The sequence below is a fragment of the Sciurus carolinensis genome, chromosome X (assembly GCF_902686445.1).
Source record: "Sciurus carolinensis chromosome X, mSciCar1.2, whole genome shotgun sequence".
Lineage (NCBI taxonomy): Eukaryota > Metazoa > Chordata > Mammalia > Rodentia > Sciuridae > Sciurus > Sciurus carolinensis.
The window spans coordinates 91804255-91828550 of NC_062232.1; the positions used below are offsets into that span (position 1 = coordinate 91804255).

Sequence of the window (24296 nt, forward strand, 5' to 3'; positions counted from 1 at the left end):
AAGAAATCTTGCTGTAATGGTTTAGATAAGAGGTATCTCCCAAAAGTTCATGTGTGAGACAATGCAAAGAAGCTTAGAGGTGAAATGATTGGGTTTTGAGAGTCTTAGCCTAATCAGTGCACTCATTCCCTGATAGGGATTAACTGGGTGGTAACTGTAGGTAGGTAAGGTGTGACTGGAAGAGGTGGGTCATTGGGGTATGCCTGGGGGTTTTATATTGTGTTATGATGAGAGTCTCTCTTTCTCTCTCTCTCTGCTTCCTTGTGCCATGTCCTGAGCTGCTTTCCTCCTCCACATTTTTCCACCATGATGTTCTTCTGTGCCTTGGGCCCAGAGTGGCCACCTATGCACTAAGATCTGCGAAACCATGACCCCCCAAATAAACTTTTCCACTTTTCCTCCTCTAAAATTGTTCTTCTCAGGTCTTTTGGTCATGGCAATGAAAGAGCTGACTAAAACACTATAGAACAAATACAACTGGATGGAGAAAAGCTTTCCTCAGGATCTATATTAACTGGCAAGTGGGAAGCCTACCATATCCTGTGGGATGTTGATTTTTTGAGACATCCAGAGGATAGTTCTCCACTCCCACTACAGTCCTTCTATATTCACTCAGAAACATCAATGTCTAGGAAACAACACCACTGGAGAATAATGCAAATAGAAAGTATTTAATTTCATAGCTGAGATTTTTGGGTTGGGTGATGGTAAGTAGGGGACATGCAAATTAGATGTGATCCCCGTGATGACCAGGAAGCACAGGCTCAGCAACACTGTGATGCTTATGTTGATCATTTGATTACAAAACTTGACTCTTTCCTCACACCCTCACTATCCTCAGATCTGCTCTATAATTCCCTAGGCTCCTATCTTATCTCCAATGCTTGCTGAGAACTGATTTTATGACTTTAGAAAATCAATTAAATTTTATGTATTATAAAACTAATTCATACTTATGGAAAAAATATCAAATAATATAGATAACAAAGTAAAAAGGCAAAGTCTACCAAGTTTCTCATTCTTCCTGTTCATTTCTACCCTTCTATGATTACCACCCTTAACATGTTGGTATGTGATCTTCCAAATCTTTTTTATTTTTTTTTATTTGTTCTTTTTAGATATATATGACAGTACAGTATATTTTGACGTATTATACATACATGAAGTATAACTTATCCTGATTAGAATCCCATTCTTGTGGTTATACAAAATGTGGAATTTCACAGATGTCCACATCTTTTTTATATGTATTTTTTAAAAAATATTTTTAGTTGTCAATGGACTTTATTTATTTATATGTGGTGCTGAGAATCTAACCCAGTGCCTCACACATGCTAGGCAAGTGCTCTGCCACTGAGCCACAACTCCAGCCCTTTTGATGCATTTATATACCTACACACAATTTTTACATAAGGAAAGCATCTTGTTTTGTTAGATAATATGTCTTGGAGCTATCTCCCCTTGACTACATTTATATATGCTGCATATACCCACAGATTTGGTATTTAACAACACTATTAATGATATTTAAGTTATCCACATTCGTTTTTATGAAAACAATGCTGAAATGAATGTCCCTGTACACTTTATGTATAGGGTGCAGTGAACACCTTTGTATGGTTTGTACCCTTTCATAAGCCCCTTAATATGATTCATTCTCTGAACCAGAACATCTCATTTTCAGGTACTAAGAACTTTGAAGTGTAACTCTTCTTACACATACATTTTTGTAAAGGGGTTCTACTTTGTTAATTTTCTCAAAATATTACAAAGGAACAAAAGATAGTATAACTCTATACAGAAAGATGCTTACTTATGTGGTTTATTCTAAGATTAGCACTGATAGCAAAAATGAGATATCATGGGGTGAAGGGAGGAGAATCTGGCCTGCTTTCCTTTCCTTTAATGGTATGATGAAGAGCCTTAAGACTTATGGGAAGATTTATGTAAACATGTCCAGTGATCAAAAAATTCCATCAGAAGGATGGAATAGATTATTTTACAATCCCAGAGAAGGTGCTCATTGTAGAGGATGGTGTAGTGACTTGCCTTCTTTACAGGGGAAATAAAGAATAGGCAAGCAATCCTGAAAGGGTATAGACTTCCAATAAAGATAAAGGACTAAGGTTTCCTTGTGTTTGTGTCCTGGCTCAGTTAACAATTATACAGTGTACCTAAATGATTATAGGTTGGTGATGATGTCATTCTAATTTCTCAGAGAAAAGAAAAGAAATGGAGTTAGAAATGGGCCCTTTTTTGGATTTGCTGGAATAGTAGCCACAAGGAGAGGAAGCTTGGCTTGATACTGTGGAGTACTGAATTATTTGAGCTATTCACACTTACTGCTTCTCTGTTGGCAGGTTGCCGGAAGATATCACCATCAGAATGTTCCCACGACAATTCTCCATCCCCTGTTTATTAAAAAGGAATAAAGAAAGAATCATACATACAGAGAAGGGAAAACTATCACCCTTGTGACCCAAAAACATTTTTGGTACTACGATTCCAAAGTTCTCAAGACGTTTTAGCTCTGTGGCTGCCCTTCAAGAAACAGCACTGAAAGATTTCTCTGGGTGTGTCTCATGGTTCAAAATAACTCTGAAGAAAGCTGCCACTTTCTAAACAGATCATCAAGCAACATTATCTTGAGTTTGGAAAATAAAAGGGAAAATAATCACTTTCCACCTTAATATAACCATCATTGTCAGTTTTGCTTATTTTATTCCAGTGACAGTTTAGTACTTTGCAGGTCATATTTAATTTGTGTTTAAACTAGCCTTACACAATGAGTTTTCAGAATCTGGTCTGTCATGATTTCTTAAGTTCACCATTTGTCTCTGAGAAGGTATGAGTTTATTTGAAAGTTAAGATAAAACTTGCTATGATTACAGTATTTACATAACAAATATCCACAATGCTCTCATCTATTTCTGCCTGACACAATTTTCTCTAGGTCTAATATGACCCAGTCTTTGAATAGCAAACCCCTATCATTACTGTCTTCCAGAGTAAGTGCTTTCAAGAGGAAGAGTCTGCTTTAAGCATTGGGAGCAACAAACATATAACAGATATGAATATTCCTTAGCTGATAGACCAAAACTATAGGTTAAATTCCAAGAACCCTATTTTACCTTGGAGATGGTATTAGAGCTATTTGCACAACTCTAAATGAGTACTATGTAAATTATACATAAACACAATATTCAATCAGATATTTTGGAGGATAACAAGAAATATGGAAAAGTATACATTAAGGAATTTCTGTTCTAATTACTCTCCCAAGTCTTTAAATACATAAAACTAAATATCATTTAGTTAATGGTTTAATCAATCAACTGTTAGGGAAATTTATACAATATCATTGACTTTTAAAAACTTAAAAAAGACCTGAAATTAGTTTGATAGCAATAACATAATCAAGTAGTCACTTGTTACACTGTATGGATTTCACTCTTCATGATTCAAAGAGAATATTATGGAAAAAAATGATAAGTTTCAAAGACGTCATCGTGATTGTTAATCTGTCTAAAATACCATTTTGATTGTATAATCATATCATTCCCTGATCAAAACCCTGAGTAAGCCTCCATCCAAAACTCTCTGCAATCAGCCCCCACCTCATCTTTATTGAACACCTACCTTCTATCCAATTATCTCAGCTACTCTACAATTGGAACCATTTGACCTCCTTGTTTATCATTAAATATGTGACTCGCACTCTTGTTTCTATGCTTTAGTTCATGTTCTTTCTACCCCTCCTCCTTTTGTTTTTTTTTTAGACAAAGTCTCACCATGTTGCCCAGGCAAACTCCTGGACTCAGGAACTACAAGTGTGCACCACCATACCCAACTTACATTCTTCTTTTGAAATTACCTTGCTGTCTTCCAATCCCCATACCTCCTCTATGTCTATGAAAAACATTTAGGTTTTTCCTCCTCTACAAAGTTGTCCTCAGACACACTTATGTATTTCTGACTGCTTAAAGGACTTAGTGTTATGTAGTCTTAGAAATGTAGAAGACTTCAGGCATGACCTTGTCTAACTACTCCATTTAACAGATGGAGAAACCAAGGCTCAGAGAGAGGAAGTAGCCATTCATAGCTTAGCAGTCCCTGACACACAGTAAATAGTCAATACTTGGCAAATGATGGAATTGGGAGTCTTTTCTGACCAACACACCTAATAAAATTCAACCCCCCTCTGATATTTTCTTATTCCTTTTTATTGCTCTTTCTCCTTAGAACTTGTCACTCTCTTACATTTTATATATTTTACTGTTTATTTCTATTTTGCCTCACTAGAATCTCCATGAGAATAAGTATTTTTGTCTGTAAGATTTATTGATATAATACAAGTACCTAGAACAGTGATGGACACATAGTTGATACTCATTCAGTATTTGTCGGATGAATAAGTACTAAAACATTATAAGTATTTTCTACTATTAAATGTCTACCAGGCCTGCTTTATCTCCCTGAACAGAGTATAAATTCCTTGAAATGAGAGACCATGTCTTAGACCATCTCTATATCCCCTCAATCACTACTTTGCAAAGGGTGGTCCCTATAGGGTCACATCAATGTTCATAGCAGCTCAATTCACAATAGGTGAGCTATGAAACAAACCTAGGCATCTTTCAACAGACGAATGGATAAAGAAAATGTGGTATATATACACAATGAAATACTACTCAGTCATAAAGAAGAATAAAATTATGGCATTTTCTGGTAAATGAATGGAACTGGAGACTATCATGCTAAGCAAAATAAGCCAGTCCCCCCAAACCAAAGGTAGAATGTTTTCTGATATGCAGATGCTAACACGCAATAAGAGAGGAGGTAAGAATAGAAGTGCATTGGATTAGACAAAGGGGAATGAAGGGAAGGGAGGGGGATGGAAACAGGAAAATCAGTAAAATGAATCAGACATAACTTTCCTATGTTCCTATATGAATACATGACCAGTGAAACTCCACATCATGTACAACCACAAGAATGAGAAGTTATATTCCATGTATGTATAATATGTCAAAATACACTCTACTATCATGTATATCTAAAAAGAACAAATTTAAAAAGTGTGGTTCCTAGACCAGAGCATCAGCACCACTCAGAAATTTATTAGAAATGCAAATTTTGGACCCCACTATACTATGTCAGAAACTCTTGGGTGGGGCCAGTGATTAGAATCCAGGGGATTCTAATGCATTCAGGAGTTTGAAAATAACTGCACTGGAGAATTAGCATATTGCTGGGTACATATCAGGTGCTCAATATATGTACTGAATTAAACTGCAGTAAAAAATAAAACAGAATTAAGTTTCTGGGTAGTCTACTCTCCTCATTCTGATTATTTCATATCTGAGTGAAGAGAGTAAACAAAGAGTGCATGAAGACCTAGTAGAAATCCTGACTGACCACTGTAAGAGTGAAGATGGCAACCTTTGGTTGTAACTAGGAAATAAAGTCCAAGAGTGAGTTAACATGCATTAAATGCTTTGTATTTGAACAGCCTGATACTATGGCAGGAGGAGGACAGAATTAAGGCTGAACACTTAACCTCAGAATACACCCTTAACTGGAGGTGACAGGAAATCAGTATAGGAAACAGCCTAAAAACACTTGCAGATCAAAAACTTGAAATATGATTATAATAATCATGCTTAGGAAATATTGAATAGGAAGATAAGCAGTCAGATGTAATTGCAGAAAGCTTCCTAAAATATCTAAGTCCCATTTTTAGAAGTATATGTTGCAGGGTATAAATGGACAGCAATGTTGGGCAGAGACTATATCAGCTGAACAGAATGACATTTGCAAAGAATCAGAGCTTTGGAAATAGAAGTCATACACTGGAGGCAGAAAGCAAGGTGTGGCTTGAGCAGAAACTAGATGTGAAAATAAGATAAATGGGGCTGTTAACTGCATGGGACAAAGAGAATGCAGGGAGAAGGAAGGAGAGAATGGGGTGGGTTGTTGAGATAAACAGGGGTAGTAAAAATTGTCTCATGGATTTCAAAAATAAGCTGAAGAATTCACATTTGCTTCTGTTATCAATTTTTAGGTAGAGTTCTTTCTTATGGTACAAACAGTGTTTGTGGAAGCTGCTTCTGGCAATGGCGTATAGACTAGTGAGGGAGCAAGTGCAATCTAGGAAGCCAAATCAGGAGGCTGCTACAGTAATAGCTAATAGGCCATAAGTATCTACACAAGAAAAGAGAGGAGGGGTTGAATCAAACTACTGCAGATAAGAAAAGCATAAGACCCTGATGGAGGTTCTGATCACAGAGGAGGAAGGCAGAAAAGAAAACAGTATAAAATGACTCTGGGGTTGCAAATCTGGAAAGTTGGAAACTACCATTGACAGTGATTGAATAGGGATAAACTTAGATTTACTTGTCCCATTTTAGCTGGCAGTGGTGGGTCTGAGCCAAATGAAAATAGACTAGAGAGAAGATTAGAAACCAGAAAAGACTTAGCAGCAAATGGCAAAATGAAACGTAAAAGCTATAGGATGTGGCTTCAAGCCTAATCTAAGTAGCTAAAAGAGAGAAAACAAATTACCAAAGAAAAATCATACAATAGCTCTCTTCATCAAATGCCCTTTTTAAGTGTAGATTTCATGATTGATATTGACACAACATGTTTACATAGCATGGCCTTCTCAGAAGTTCAATTCAGTACATTTAGACAATGGAGTCTTTAAAGGGCTTCTAAATTAAATAGTGTCTTTAAGTACTTATAATCCACTCAGAATGAAGCATTATAGACACATATAGTGCCTGTTACCAATTAGCAGGAAGGTAAGATGGCAAAGCAATTAGACAAGTCAATATAAAGTATGAAGTGGAGATTAATACTCTGAAATGAAGGGAAGGGAGGGTGGAATAGAAAAGACAGTAGAATTAGTCAGACATAGCTTTCCTAGCCTTGTATTTGAATACACAACCAGGGTAACTTCACATTATGTACAACCACAAGAATAGGATCCTAATTAGAATAAGTTATGATCTGTGTATGTATAATTTGCTAAAATATGTTCTACTCTCATGTATAACTAAAATGAACAAATACAAAAATTAAAAAAGACATTAATACCCTGTAACATGATTCAGGTAAATTTGTCACAACATGTATTTGAAAACCTGAACACTTGAAGACACACATATGTACCTAATTGAAATAATTTTACTCATTAAAACTACTGGAGCTATTACTTCTGAACAGACACACACACACACACACACACACACACACACACGCGCACACACACACAAAATCTCCTAGGAACTGATAATATTTGTTGCCTTTGGGCTTTTGAAGTCATTAAAATGACATTATCTAAGCATGGATGTTTTATTAAGTAATTGCTAAATGTTCCAATCTTTTAGTTATCCTATTTAATTTAAACTATGGTTAGACTGAAATGATCTTCTTAGATGTTGACACTTTGTATGGCTATAAATGGCTCTCTAGACCTGGGCAGTGTCTGTCTAGATAGCTAAAAATAGGTACTGTATGTTAATTTATTATTGCCATTATTATATCTTGGAAAAAAAGGCATCACACCCTAAAAAATCTGTTTCTTTGCTTTATTCCTGATTCCCTGGACAATTTATCTTGAGTGAGATGGAACCTCTTTCTTTCAGCCAAGGCTTTTTGTAAAAAAACCAGTGATTCTAATGGAGACAGATGGATTCTAGTTAATTCCGAGAAGCAACAAGATGTAATTTTAACCAATTTTTTAAACCAAAATGAAAAACAACTCTAGTGTACTGTATGTCAAACAATATTCATTTAACCTTAAAAGCCACATGTGTTGTTTATTCAAACCTCAATTATACTCTGAGTGGTACCCTATGGGGCTGGAATGGCTTGGCTTTTTGGTAATGGGAGAAATGGAGAACAAGCATTTGAAAAGTGGTCAAAATCTAGGCTGAAATTCAGACTGTTTATAACTCCCATGGCTTCCATTAATCTCTTGTTGGCTCGAGCAGGTCAGGAAAGTAAATCCTGTGCTCTCAAAATGACCAAGTGTACAGTGAGATTCTGAGATGCCCGCAAAGATAAGCCTCAGACAGCAAAACTACGCCAGCATGTGGCCACTTGTGAACCACACAAGACATAATAAATAGGATGGCCACAAGGCCCAATTTATTTGGGATAACCTAGTTTTATTGCCTATTTTTCTGACAGGCATAATTATTAAGATTTCCCCTCTTGCTTTCAAAAGTGTCTTGGTTTAGATGATAAACTATATAGTCACTCTAAGGCAAATAGAAATGAAATGAATCCTCAAGACTGGAGAGTGATCTCTTCATTTTCAGAGGAATCAGTTGAAATCAGCAGAATCAGGGCAAATAGTGAAAGGGCTTTTGAGGAAAAGTGGAAGAGGACAGAGAAGAAGAAAAGAAACCCATGAAATCTCCACCTACCACGTACCAGTCACTTTATTTACCAATACTCAGTAACTGAGCTAGAGATGAAGGAGAAGGTGGAAGCAGATGACCTCAGGGTGCTTCTGCCAATCATCTAATTTCACAAATTCTGCTAGGAGGAAGTAAGCATGCTGAAATTTGAGGGAAGCTTTAATGAATACTGGAATAGATTTTTTTCTTGATAGACACTTGAGTTTCCAATAATTATACACATATAGTAGTACAAGAAGTTTTCCAGTGTCTTGTAAGTGGCCAGTCGTTTTGTTAGAATACACTTTACCGTCAAATAAAGCACTTTATTATTTGGACTGTAAATATAAACTCTTAGCATCTTTAACACAATATTTGCTTGAAAAATACTAAGAATCAGAAAAGGGGTAACTTCCTGCGAGAAGCAGCAAGTCAAATCTGAAGTATATAAAAACATCCAAAAAATGAGAAATACTTATTTTTTTAAAAAAATGGATTGGGAGACTGTGTATGTGTGTTTATAGGAGGGAATCAGTAGAGAGAGGATAAATGAACTACTAGCTGTCTGGTACCCATGACCCACACTCTGCCTTTTCAGTGGTGATATGGCTAAACAGCTCTAAGTTCATGGTTAGAAATGGAGTCTTTGCTTCCCACAGTAGTCCCAATGCACCTGCTAAATTGTTACCATATTTATCTCCTGGGAACAGAGTCATCACAAAGACTCTCTCTCCCAGTGGACTTGAACATAACAGTTGCTGAAATTGCTTCATTACCCCCAAGTTGAGAGATGGTATAGTGTAATGACTAAGAGAATGAACTGGAATTCGACAGCCTGGGTCCAAATCCTGGTTCTGCTACTTCCTCCTGTGTGACTTTGAGCAAATGAATTAGCTTCTTTGTGCCTCAGTTTCCTTATTACTAAAACATGGACAATAATGGCTACCTTAGTTTAGTAGGATGATCAAATGAACTTGTATATACAGTGCTTTGATCAGTACTGGCACACAGAAATTATCTGTAAGTATTGTCTGTAAGTATCATTCCCCATTACCTTTCCTCCCCTCCTTTCCTTCCAGTTCTTTATCCTCCTTTTCAAAAATAACTTACACATGGGGGAAACCCAGCTTAAGGGACTTCCACAAATGTGATAGGTATTTCACAGAGAAAAGAGTTTAGATTAAATAAATAAAGCCTGTTGCAAAGAGCAAAGTTATGCTTTCACATGGAAAGGGAGTAATTTTGTTTCTAAAACATCAGAAGTCAGGGTCCTAGAGACACACAGACACAAAAATGGCTAAAGAGATTCCTTCAGCTCAGACCTTACTGGCTTAGAGTCTCTCATAATTATGCTAGTCATCTCTTCATTTTCATCTTTTCAGAAATTAAGTCAGTATCTTAATTAAAGCCCATTTCACACTTGGCTAAAACAAGGCTTAAAAGGATAGGTATCTTCTTTATTGAGATGTGGCTCAATTTACATAGTTATAAAGTAGAGTGTTAAAAATTCCAAGTACCCAAATAAAGTTGAGTCCTGTTCCACCACATCATAAGCTGAAAATATACAGCAGAAAAGAGAAGGGAAGGTCAATGATCTACCTGTGTTTACTGCCTGGTCTACCTGGAAATGAAAAAGAGTCAGTTGTGAGGTTCTTCCTTCCATGAACATGGTGTTGACTTTCTGTCCTACCTGGAGAGGACTAGATTACTTGGTGGAAGTAGGGGACGTGGATCTGGTTTTAATAACCAAAGCAAAGCAGAAAGTGGACGTAGTTGTACTGGTTCTTTACTTGAAAAGACAAACAAACAAAAAAAGATAATCAAGTTCCCTTTTCCTGGACCATGGAGACCCAGAATTTGTAAGCTCTTAGAGTTCTAGTGTGGGTAATAGTCAAATATGATTCCTCTGTCTGACATTACTCTTCTTTCTCATGATTCTTTCATCTGTTTTCACTTTTGTTCAACAAATCCGATTTATTCCTATAGATGTTGGAGTCTTAGCACATGAGGTCTATTCTAAAGAGAAAAATGGGCACATGCAATAGTGTGTTTCTGGGCAGCCATGCCATTCCTTGAAGTGATCAAAAAGATCACTGAAGGAAGAGTGGCCACTAGTACCCACAAAGAAATAATTGCTGTGAAATGCTTCACTGGAAATTCCTTATTTTTATTATAGAACCAGACTCATATACACTCTCTCTCTCTCTCACACACACACACATACAAAAGAAAAACCTCCAACCCTACTAACAGAACGGGGCATTATTGACCCTGATGGGAGATCCCAGATGGCCAATTCGGAATCATGGATATCATTTTGTTAAGCTCAATATGCAAGTTGATGCTGTCCCATTCACTGTCTAAAGGATTTTCTGTCTAGGAAGAAATATTCTAGACATAAAAGACATGCCAAGAAGGAACATGATGACCTCAGAGGGGTGGAGGTCCTGGGACAGTCAGTAAGCATGTAGAGATGAATTCTGAGCACAAGGGATGGAGAGAGAACAAAAACAACCCAGAAAGTTTCCATGAAAGGAGAATGATTTTACTTTGAATTTAGAAGGAGAGAAGAGGTAGGCAAGGATGGAAAATCTCTAACATGTTCCCATATTTCTGAACATAAGTGATTACTAATGGTGATCAGACTATTTTATAGTTTTGAAAAGATCCAAATACTTCAATATATTTTGAAGTGCAGGTAAGAACATATTTACTCGAAATTTGAGTTAATTTAGCTTTTTTATTTTACTGTGGCAAGAACATTTAAGATGAGATATACCCTCTTAATTGTATGTGCAATTAAGTATTGTTAACTATAGGCATGATATTGTACAGCAGATCTCTATAACTTACTCATCTTGGAGGAATAAATGGGAATTGCTAGTCAACAGGCATAAAGTTTCAGTTATGCAAGATGAATTTTTATTTTAAGTAGTACTTCTCATTAACAAGGTTTCTTTCCTATCATTATGATCAGGAGATGGTGATATTTCTGCAGAAAATGAGGGTCAATACAAAAAAATTCGAGATTGATTTGTTAAGATCTACATTTGGAGGGCTGGGTTGTAGCTCAGTGGTAGAGTGCTCGCCTAGCATGTGTGAGGCACTGGGTTCAATTCTCAGCACCACATATAAATAAATAAAATAAAGGTCCATTGACAACTAAAATTTTTTTAAAAGATCTACATTTGGAGATGTTGCTAGATCTTCCATTTTCTTCAATTTAAAAAATTTGAAAAATTGAGCAGATTTTTATGATGTTTAGAAAAAAATGAAGTATTTCATACATCACTTCCCCAAGATACCTAGATTCAAGCCAAGGTTGCATCTGAGGTGCAATTTTTAGTGTTTTTTGTTTTGGGAAAGAGAAATCAGGAGTTGGAAGTAAAATGGCAGCTGTTTGATGCTGAAACATTACTTTTAAACAGGTGCTTCCACTTTCAATTACCTTGAAGGAGTTAGGAGAAACATCTCCATTTCATGAAAAGAGACCATAGCTCTGACTTTGGGCTCATTTGAGTTGTGTTGAATTGAAAAAAACTGTGTTTAGTCTTCTGCCTACACTTAGAGCCCTATCAAGAGCTTTTTGTGACTGTGACTCTCTTTGATTTTAGTATCTCCATCAACAAAATATATGATTATTTCTATAATAGGAGATACACAGGGACACGAAATGGTCCTTTGCTTACAGAAGTTCTCAAATGAGAAGTCAAGATACACAAAACAATGGACAATACAAGAAAATATATTTAAATGCTAAATTCTATTATTGTTGTTTGGATGTGATTTATCTTTAAGAGGTATTAATGCTTTTCATGGAAGACTGCATTAGTTCTTTCAAGAGCAGGTTGTTATAAAGCAGGTCATTTCCTTTGTTCCCTCCCTCTCTTCCAAAAACACTTGTTTCCCTTTCTAATTTTTGCCTTGCATGGAGCAGCATATGGCCCTCACCAGAAGCCTAGGAGATATGGCAACACAATCTTAGACTTCCAGTCTCCAAAACTCTGAGCCAAATAAACCTCTTCATTTTATAAATCACCCAATCTCAATTACTTTGTTATAGTAATACAAAATGAACTGACATGTATGAACCAGAGTAAGCTCTGAAGGTGGTCAAAATAAGGAGATCAAAGAGTGACCAGGCAGGACTATTAGAAAAGGTGTACCTTTAGTTGGACTCTTCAAAGATGAGTGAGATCTTAATTCTGTAGGAGAGAGAAGAGGAGCTATTCCAAGCTTGTGGGGAACAAGATCTGAAGAGAGGAGAGAAAATGGGGAGGAACATAGCAAGTTATAGTATAAAGAGATCATCCAGCCAAGAGCAGGTGTGTGTAGTGATGTTAAAGAAATGAGGATGGGGAAAAAAGAGAGAAATGAGGATGGGTAGTGAATTAAGAAAGGACGTGCTTTACAGATGATGTTTAAAAACAAGCTGAAGGGGCTGGGGTCGTGGCTCTGTAGTAGAGTGCTTTTCTAGTATGCATGAGGCCCTGAGTTGATACCCCAGCACCACGAAGACCAAAAATTTTTAAAAATGCATGCACATTGCAAATGCATTCATCAAATTACTGAAATCTCTTAATGAAGATTTGCATCCAAAGGGAGAAAAAAAAGAAAACAAGCTGAAGAATTTAGATTGCATAATATGGTAAGAAGTGGTAGCTACAGTAAATCAACATGAACCAGTAGTTCCTTAAGAAGAAAATTCCTAGAGAAGAGTATTATGAAGAACATACAATGTAGAAAGAATAGCGTACAGACTACTGTATCATGGAGGGGCTGCTGGTTTCCTAGTTGGATGATGAGTTGGGGATCCCAGGAATATAAGACTATAAGACTACCACCAGTTGTATCTCGTCTCTTCTCTCCAGGAATATAAGACTACCACTAGTTATTCCCCTTCCCTCCCCTCCCCTCTTCTTCCCTCCCCCCCTTTCTCTGTACTGGTGATTGAACCCAGGGGGCATGTAACCACTGAGTCACATTTAGTTACTTAGGGCCTCACTAAGTTGCTGAGTCTGGCTTCAAACTTGCCATCCTCCTGCCTCAGTCTCTGGACGGAGTCACTGGGATTACAGGCATAAACCACTGCATTCGGCTTATCTCCTTAACTTTTGAGCCAGTCTTTCCTCAACCTGGAGAGGGTGAAGAAGAATGTGGTGAGGCTGGAGTTGAGACGTGAGAGATAGACCTAGGCATTTTCTTTTACCTCTCTGTCTAGGATAGTCCCCCTCAATTATTGGTTTTTATAAAATCTGCCCTTTGTGGTGTATGGTACCATTGCAATTTCTTAATTTACTTATATCATTATATGTTAAATGTCTGTGTTCTCCACTAAAACTTCATTAGAGCTGGTTCCATGTCTGTTTTTGTCCACCATTGTATCTCCAGCACTGGCACAGTACCAGCTACTTAGTGGTTACTTAACAAATGTCTGATGAATGAAAGAAAGTAGATATTTACCCTTGAGACTCTTTAAGCCTGACAACAGAGAGAGAGGCAGATGGGATGAAAGCAGTCCCCTGTGGTTGTGAGTGGGAGGTTGAGACCCTGATGTGGAAAGATGGGCAGTGTGGTTACTCTCTGAGGAGTATCTGCCAATCCCAATGTGCTATATTATGTCTCTCCTCCCCCTTTACTCTCTTGCACTAGGAGAGGCCCTTGCCACAGTGTTAATGAATGGTCTCCAACAAGGTGGTGTGGGGGTTAAGAATTTGTGACTCCGGAGTCAGAGTAACGATGTTTAAATTTAGTTCTGACCCTGTCATGTAGTTTTGGGCCAATCACTTAGCTTCTCTGCCTACATTTTGTTGTCTGTAGAATGGAGATTAAAATAGGTCCTACTACTGAGAGGATCAAATGAGTTACTGCATATGTAAGTGCTTAGAACACCACCTGGCATATTGTAAGTATATATCATTTACTATATATATAGTACACACACGCATCAGTAATTTGATAGTCAATAGTCTACCCGAAATACTATTCCCTTGCTTATAGTCAAGTACGCAGTCTTCCTCTTTGCTTTGGCAAGATAGACAGGAGACAGGCAAGCAGAAAAGATAAATGGTGGAGGGAAGCTGGGCGTGGGTTTGGGTTTGAGGCCTGCCTGCCCAGAATGTGGCAGCAGTACAATCTCTGAAGAGATCTGTTCTTCTGATAAAGTTTCCCTTAAGGTTCTAGTGGCCGTTTGTGTTCTGCTTCCAGTTCAGATGAGGTTTGCTCAAGTGCCAGCAATGACATGCACCCTGCCAATACTCTCCTGACTGTCCTAGCCTCACAGACATGTCTAAACAACTAAGGTTGGATTTTAGATTCAATTCACATCTAGGATGGCTGTCTGATCTAGGGAGAAAGGCACAAATTAGTGTTTGGTGACAGTGAAGAGAGGCTGTTTAAATGAGGCCCTTTATATGAAGGTTTGCAAGTTCAGCACTCAAAAGGTTATTTCTTCTTCAGTATCTGGCCTGCAGTTAGGGTGGCCAGCACAGGGGAGAAGTGTCTGGGTTCCCTGCTGTGTGAGTAATATGCTTATACAAGATACACCTTTGTAAAAACATCATTTCAACAGAAAAAAATAACTAGATGCTTCAAAAATGAGAACTTCAAAGGAGTTTCAACCACATTATATACAACTGAAAGATGTAAAGAAATGGGAGGCACAGAAAAAACAACAAATTTTATAAAAGTGTAGGATTTATTCTTCATAAGGAAAGATGAAAGGAAATGGTGTATTTAGGCTGGAGGAGAGATGGCAAAGGAAGAATTTAATGAATTGTGAAGTATATAGAGGGACAATACACAGTCAGAAGGAACTAGCTTTCATGTGCTGCTTCTAAGAACACAATAAAGGGAAAGAAATTTAAATTGTGACAAGAGAACTGAAGACAGTCCCAGGATCTGTTATCACAAGGACTAGAAAGAAAGTTCTGTCTGTGAAGATTAAATACACAAAAAGACAAAGCTATTGGAAATTGAGGAGAGGGCTCAGTTCTGTTAATTTTAGGGTAATAATTGCTACTTCTTAAGCATTTTTATAGTTGAGAAATGCAAGGTTCTAATTGCTATAGCTTGTTCAATGTAACCACACTGTCAAATCTATATATTTCTGGATTCAGAGTCTATGTCCTCTGCAATTCATTGTCTCTTGAATATAATAACATGCCTTTTCATGATTTCCTTATCTTTCTATTATTAATTGTTCTTCAGTTTAGATTTCACATATCCTTTACTCAAAACAAAATAATCTTAGCCTAACAACTGTATTGTAGTGACCAGCTGGTTACATTAACAACCAGGTATATGTTTCTGATCAGCACAGACTATTTTCCATTTGGGAAATACTCAAATTAAGTTGTGGAAAGATAAGAAAGGAGGTGAGGAATGAAACATCTATTTTTCCTGACTGAAATGTAATAATAGCATTACAGATGGTACAGATATATGTGCACACATTTTAATAAACAGATATGGAAAGATCTGGGGCCTTACTGAATAAAGCATAAATCAAATTAGGCCATAACTGGGTCTATATTAACTTTTAAGTGCTGGAACAAAGAGCATATTAAAAGGAACAAGAATATACTGGTAGTCAAAACAGAGTCAGTTCTTTCAGAAAGAAATATTGACTATTGGGTTCTAAAGAGGGAAGGAGGAGAAAAAAATCTAGGGATCAAGACCAACAACAAATAATTTCCTATTTAATATGAACTGATATATAATCAGTAATATCTTCCACAGAGGCTATGGTAATTTTCTTCTCAAAGTTTCCTGAATTAGGAGTATTAAGAGGTGATGCAGAACATTTAAAAGGTGGAATGACTATGGAGGCACTGCCCTTGGATGGCATTAAGATAGTTTTCATGAGACCCTGGTAGTTTTCCAGAGATGGTTATTACAGATAAGCAAGCCTTACCCTCTCTCCACTCTCTGGTCTCTTGTCTAGACAAGATCTGATCTTTCCCTCTTATATGTGGTTCACTATGATACCATTTGCTACAAGGTGATGCCACCAGAGAGGCCTTCACCAGAGTTGGTACCAAGCTGCTTGGATTTGCAGCCTCCCAATCAGTGGGCTAACTAAATCTTTTCTTTATAAATTTCTCAGGCTTAGTTATTTTGTCATAGCAATGGCAAACTACTACAACGATCAGTAATTTAGGGGCAAAAACACAATAATTATACCCAATTTTAATACTTTAGCATCTAAGTCAAGTCATGGGTAACTTTCTAGTAATCTTTCCAATCTAGTGTGCAGTACTTTAAAGAGCACCTACTCTATGCCTCATGCAGTGGAGGAAATAAAGATGAACCAGAAAGAATTAATGCTTTAAGAAATTTATACATTATTAGGGATGCTAAGACACAAGTATAGATAATAAAAGACAAAAGATGATAGGTGATAAATGCTACTGGCAAAGCATAGATTAAATGCTAAGGGGTCATAGAGTAGAGGTAGATTGCAGGGTTAAAAATGTCTCCAAGTAGTACAAAAATTAGGGATGGTGTTGGGAAGGCAGAGAATAAAGAAAGGCCTTCCAAATAGTATTTTTTAAAATATGTCCTGATGATGATTCCTGCATTAGTATTTAATTAGTGCTTTGGAGATAGGTCTTGAAGGGCTGGCAGGATCTCCATAGGCAGGAATGAAGGGAAGGAATTTCCCAATTAGAGGCACCATTCCCTGCTCCCAATCTTTACTGTACAAGTGCAGTTGTTACATAGGCAGCCTATGTCTATTTCTGTCTCCTTTTCCTCCCAGTTCTGTAGAATAAAATGGCCAAGGCTCATTCACTCCAAACTTGGTTACCATATGATTGGAATTAGATGGCCTGACTAATCAGAAATCAATATTGGTTACTTTTCTATAGTTTATTGGGTTTCAGACTTTTAATAGGCTGTTTCAGCACACTGAACTCAGATATACAACCATGGTTCAGGGCTATCCTCAGCTGGTTATATGACCTTTGGAATGTTTTATGAAACTGGTAGTCCATACGCTACCATTTTGCATCAGAATGATGATGCAATCTATTTAAATACAGATTCCTGGGCCCCAGTCTGAGGCTACTAGATTAGAATATCTGCAAGTGGGTTGTAGAGATATAAAATTTCAACACATCCTCTAGGAAATTTTGAAGCAAAATAAAATTTGAGAAACATTAAAAGAGAAAGGAACGAGCAAAAGTACAAAGGAATGAAAGCACAGGAAAAATGTAAGTGAAACTTTAAGTAAATGAATGGAAGAATATTGGGCTATAGAGATAAACTGAAGCCAGACCAATGGTGGATTCCAGCATCAGAGTCAGGGGAGTGACATGTATTCTAATGTCAATAGGCAGCATATATTTCAGTAGCAGAGTACCATGGTTAAGTGCTTCAACTCTTGAGCCAGGCTTCCAGGAGTCAAGTCTTAGCTCCTGGACTCACCAGCTACTTGAACTTGCATAAGGTTCTTAAGCTTTCTCTGCACTGGTTTCCTCATCCATAAAATAGTAGAATAATAGGACTTACCTTATAGGATTGCCATGAGATTAAATGAGTTCATATATGTGAAATGTTTAGAATTGGGAGGGGCACACAGTAAAAACGATGTCAGTATATAGACTTTCAAAAAAGTGTGTAACAAGGTTAAGGCTACCTTTTGGAAGGCTAAGATGGCAATAATGCATAGACGTCACCTGCCTGTTCTTGATAAGCAAATCCTATATTTCTTCTAACTCATGTTTCTCAACCTTGGCTGAACATTGGAATCACCTCCTCCTCCTGGTCTGGGTAGAAATCCACCAAGACAAGTTCAATTTGCACCCATGCTTAAGAATCAGTGTTCTAAGTATATTTCAAATCTGTCCCCTTTCCATTATGAACTATTCACTATATGCAACACAATATCCTAGGTTCTTTTCTTGCATTATATCACTTAAATTTCAGAACCATTTTTGAGGCAGATGCTAATATTATCCTCACTTTAAAGACTGTTTGGAAGATTGAACAAGGGTCATCCAACTAGAAAGGCTGGAGCTAGAACTGAGACAGTCTGGTATCAGACTTTCCACTCAAAATCACCACTTGGCATTATGTCCCCAGTCCAAATAGCCACCCTCTCACACTAGAGAGGTCAGTTCTTTGGTCTCTCCACTTGCATTATTGCCTTCCTCCATTTTAATATGGACATGACAGTCAGTGAGATCTTTTAATACATCAACTGGATCATGTCATGATCTTGCTCACAAATTTCCATCTGTTTCCAATGCACTAAAAGTTGAAATTCAATTTTCCTCCCATGGTCTTTCAAGTCCTATAGGATCTCACTCGTCTATTCACCTCTCCAGCCTCATCTCATCTCCTGTCAGTTTCAACTACAATCACCATATTCCAGTCACAGTTGTCCTTAGGCTCATTGCATGTTCCAACCTTCCCTACCTGGGGCCTTTGAACTTCTTATTTTCCTCTGTCTGGAATGCTCTTCCCCAGGCTCTTTACGTTCATGGCTCCTTTTCATCTTTCAGATATGAGTTTAAAGGTCACCTACTCAAAGGTCTCCCTGACCACTCAAGCTAAAACAAGCCTTTTTATTTTCTCAGTCCTTTATTTCTTTAATAGTACTTATGTTGTTTATGTTTAGACATTTATTTATATATTTGTTTATTATTTGTCTTCTCTGGTAGAATAGGAGTTCCATAAGAGCAAGGAACATACTTGTGCTACCAGGTATGCTACATATAGTTGTATATGTTATATACTGCATGAGGGTGCTGTAGCTAAAGGGAGGCATTCCCAGAGATTTTTCTGGCAAATGGCAATAACATATCTTAACAAGGGACTCCTTTTTGCGATACATATAATACTGCCATATAATTTAGCAGTACCCTGTATGTCTACTCTATTTGCTAATATGTACCCACCTTTGGCACTTAGTTGAGCATATGGTAAATGCTCCAAAAACATGTTGACTGGATATAGGGAAAGAGACAATATTAGGATATTGCCAGTGGGAAAATATAGGGATATTCCAGACTGCTGAGAAATTTAGTTATTTTCGAAGAGGTAACAGAGGTAAAATTAAAAGTGATTAGCTCTGACCCTAGGAGCCTAGAGGGAAAAGTGGTGCCATTTTAAAAAAAAGAATGGAAGTCAAAGAAGAAAACACTGGTTTGAGAAAATGACAATGATTCTATTTTTTATATAATTTAGAAGATGATCCCTCCCATTTTGCTGTTAGTGAGCTTGTCATCATTTTATTGTGAGATTTTAAAAATAGAACCGAATTTGCTCTGCACGGTCTTTGAAATGGTTACATTAATGCTTTTCAAGGTCTGTTCTTCCTTTAAAGGATGTACATGTAAATGGTTGTGTTTTATGATACAATAATTTAGGGACCAAGCTAGAAAGGATTAAGGAAGGAGAGATAAATATAATCACTTTCACATTAGATGACTCCCACCCAGCATTCTATGCTGAACTTCAACACAGCTTCTTTTAAGCTATGGCCCTTAAAAATCAATGTTTTAATCTTATCCCCCCTTTTGTGAAGTATTTCTGAAAACTAAGATTACCTTAGCCAATCTCCTTTCCCTAAGAGACTAGACAAATATTTTCTTCTTTTCTAAGTTCTGGTACTCAGGGTGGCAGCAGCCAAGGTCTTGGTATTTAAGACACCTACCTCTGCATACCCGGCAGCAGGAATCTGGAACCGAGACTGGGAATGCACAAGTTAATTTAGGACAAGTCTTGAGACCACAATACACATTCCCCTCCTGCCAAGGAGAAACAGAATTATGATCAGAATGATCTGGGATAAGATTTGTAAGGGCTTATCTCAGTACCAAGGATATAGTTTGGACTCAAAACATGACACTATCAGTTCTACGTATTTCCGTCATTTCATTATACATTTTTTATTTTGTTTGCTTACTATTTCTCCATGCCAGAGATTAAGTTTGAGAAGAGTCATCAATTCAAGTCAGGCATTCTGGTCAGTCCTGAGTGGTAGAAAGTATACTCCGAGGGTTCTATGAGCCTCCAAACCACCAAATATAGTCTTGTTCATCTCTTCTTTGTATACTACATCCCTTGGTCCCAATCACACCCTAGATGGATGTTGGGAGTATAAGGGCATAAGGATTTAGGTCAAAGCTACTGTTTGTAACATTCATTAGAGTCCCTCTTTCAAACCAAAAACAGGCTGTCTTTGAGGAAATACAAAATTATACAAAATGGTCTGAATTCCACAGCTCAATCCAGTGCAAGATAAGGGAGAGGATTCAATTTACTTGCTGGTTACATCTGTCTTTGCAGTAATTTCCATTTCCTAAAATTCTATCTTTTGAATGGTGTTCCTTAAACCTTCCTCTTAATTCTTAGAAGTGTATCCTTCTAGAGTTAGAAGATTTCCTGAAAGCTAATTAAGAAATCAAGGTCACAACAAAATTCTCCCAAATTACTGAGATACTACATGTCTACCATAAATCCCAAAGGGAAGATTCTAGAACTTTCCTTAGCTATCCAATGTTTAATGCCCCTTACAAGCAGTGAAGTTTTTTTTACACCTACTTTCATCCCTTCATGCTTTATTTTAAATATTCATTTTTATTCCATTTATCATTTGTCAATGATATTCTCTGGAATGAACAATTAGGTAAAGCTGAATGAGTGTATTTTATTTGTGAACTATATGCAGTTCTTTCAGCAAGTGATGTCACACAAATCATTGTAATAAAGCATATATAGAATTTTCTCATTGTAGGACACCAGGAATTATCTGGTTAGTAGAATACTTCAGAGATGATAATCAACAGACACCACATTTTTTTGTGAATTGGATTGAGTGGCCCTATCTGATGACAATGGCCATAGAATGCCAGTGAATTATCTACCCATAATATTTTCAATGCTTCAATTAATTATGAGTCCCTCCCATGAAATTTTAGGTGGTATAACAATAATCAAAAGAGGTGCAGATCAAGTCAAACAGATCATCTTAACCCACTTAAGCAGTCTTTGAGCTTTAAGCGTGGGACACAACTGGACCTGAACTCTTCAACAGAGTTGTTCAGGGTTGGTAAAAGATGGGGAGTTTGGATTGGCAGGGAGGCTCATGATTTGAATACAACTTATCTTTCATTCAAACATCTTACTATGTAAGCTCAGGGGAAAACACACAAGTAAAGAGGAAGCTTTCTTATTTGGGTAGGAGCTGGCAAGGACACAGAGAGGCAAGTTCTTACCGAACAGCTGCACTGGGTGCACTGATTGGGTTGCCGGTTCTGGAAGAGCCCTTCAGCCATGAAGAGCTCCCCGTGTTGGTAAGTAGTCCCATTGTACTCACATGACTTGCTGGTCACCTTACTGTTCACTGGGGGTAAGGAGTCTTCTGGAACAGGGCGGAGAAAAAAACACACCAAGTATTGGCATCATTGCAAAGAATTTCATAAATCCCAACAGCAGATGGGGCTGTACTACATAGAGGAAGTTAAAAGACAATCCTTACTCCAATGGCTAATGATTCAAGATAGCACTAAAACAGTCAGACAAAAATAGAAGCTGACATCACCATTCATTCATTCTTTTGTTTGTTTGGCATTTATTGAGCACCTACTATGTGGCAGGCATTGTAATAAGCATTAGAAAACACAGAACAAAGACGAGGCCCCTGCCTTGATGGTGCTAAGAGTTCTAGATGAATAAGATATTCATTTGCCTGAAAGGACGGGGTCCATGCTATCTCTTTTAAATCTTTTCTACCTAATCATTCAGAAAAGGAACAGTTTGTTATAGCTACCACAGAAACTTTATCTTCTATTGTGTTTTATATCACTTGTTGGATGCTTGTTCCAGCCTCTGCAGGTTTTGATTATCGTTAATCCCTTCACCAAGATTGCCCCTTCTCTCCATTCTCTTCCACGTACTGAAATCCTAACTCATACCGGCTCTGCTCATGTCTCCTTTCCTCCACAAAGTATTCCCTAATCCAGTCCACTATCTGGAACTCTCAAGGAATTAGATGTCCAAAGCATACAATTAGATATTCAAATATTATTAGAACTCATATTTGTGAATTATGGTAACCTAGGAAATCATTTACCAAGAAGCTTCACATGTATTATTTAATGAAACTTCAACAACCCTATGGATCAAATAGGGTAAATTCTTACCTTCACTTTTCATTTCAGGGAAATAAATCACTGAGATTGAGTGACTTATCTGAAGTTACAAAGTTAGTGAATGGTGAAAAGAAGAATCAAAACCTGGTCTCCTGAACCTAAATTTCACCCTCTATTAACCAATGTATGCATGTGTATGTATTATTTTTTGAGAACTGGAATTCTCAATTGTCTCTTTACTCCATGGAATCTAGCATAGGGTTACCATGTAGCAAAAAGTCGATGCACTTGGTGATTAATTCTAAGTCAATGATCCCTAGCAATCTTTTCACTGGGTTTCCTTCAGTACATGATACATGTTTATGCACACACACATACACACACACCCATGCACAAACATACACACACCAAATAACAATGGGCATGTTTCAAGATTAAACTTATTATTGATTTATGAATAATCAAAAGGCTCAAGGAAAGCTTGGAAAATGCCTGCCACAGGACAGCAAAAAAAGAGAAAAATCAAGGGAGTTGTATGTTTCATTAGAAGCTTACAGAGTTGGACCACCCTTGCTATCAATAAAAACTATCATGAACATTAGTTAATTCTATGTGGACAAATGATACCTCCATATAATTAAAAAAATGAAGCTGGGTGTGCTGGCACATGCCTGTAATCCCAGTGACTAGGGATTCGGAAGCAGGAGGATCACAAGTTCAAAGCCAGCCTCAGCAACTTAGCCAGGCCCTAAGCAACTTAGTGAGATCCTGTCTCAAAATAAAAAATAAAAAGGGTTGGGGATGTGGCTGAGTGGTAAAGTGCCCTTGGGTTTAATCCCAGGTACCAAAAATAAAAACAAACAAACAAACAAGGAAATGATTCTCAAGCTGTAATGAAAATGATTGATAAAGGCTAATAATACCTATAATACCAATAATAATAATATAACAAAACCTGAGCCCTAACTCAATGCTATGCACAATGAATAGTTCTTATGCATATGTTATTTAATGGCACTTACTAATCATGTTCTGATATAGACATAATTGTCCCCATTTGGCAGATGAGAAAATTAAGGCTTAGAAATTAATTGATTTGATAATGTGAAAAGAGAGCCTACAGAGTGGGGTAAAATCTTTTCCATACAAACTTCAGATAGAGTACTAATCTCCAAAATTTATAAAAAACTTAGAAAACTTCACACCAAAAATACAAACAACCCAATCAATAAATGGGCTAAGGAACTGGGCAGACACTTCACAGAAGAAAATATACTGGTGATCAACTAATATATGAAAAAGTGTTCATCATCTCTAGGAATTAGAGAAATACAATTCAAAACCATCCTAATATTTCATCTAACTCCAATGAGAATGGCATTATCAAGAACACAAGCAATAATAAGTGTTGGTGTGGATGTGGGGAAAAAGTCACACTCCTACATTGCTGGTGGAGTTGTAATTTGGTGCAGCCACTCTGGAAAGCTGTATGGAGATTCCTTAGAAAACTTGGAATGGAACCACCATTTGATCCAGCTATCCCACTCCTCGGTTTATACCCAAAGGACTTAAAATCAGCAAACTACAGTAAAGTAGCCACATCAATTTTTATAGCTGCTGAATTCACAATGCTAGATTGTGGAACCAACCTAGATGCCCTTCAACTGATGAATGGATAAAGAAACTGTGGTATGTATACACAATGGAATACTACTCAGTCATAAACAAGAATAAAGTTATGGCATGTGCTGGTAAATGGATGGAGTTGAAGAATATAATGCTAAGT

The 24296-nt window shown here is 37.2% G+C and overlaps 1 protein-coding gene across 5 annotated transcripts in view; it reads right to left on the minus strand.

Moving 5' to 3' along the window:
- Chrdl1 (chordin like 1) overlaps positions 1 to 24296 on the minus strand; it is a 106949-nt gene that overhangs the window by 24695 nt on the left and 57958 nt on the right. For 3 of the 5 annotated variants that reach the window (XM_047536886.1, XM_047536884.1, XM_047536882.1), the window contains exons 5-7: positions 21635 to 21780; positions 20071 to 20164; positions 2344 to 2411 (exon numbers count right to left, since the gene is read on the minus strand). In XM_047536886.1, the coding sequence (XP_047392842.1) occupies positions 2344 to 2411; positions 20071 to 20164; positions 21635 to 21780 (308 nt within the window). The remainder of the gene's footprint in view (positions 1 to 2343; positions 2412 to 20070; positions 20165 to 21634; positions 21781 to 24296) is intronic. The other 2 variants (XM_047536885.1, XM_047536883.1) reach the window with 1 other exon arrangement.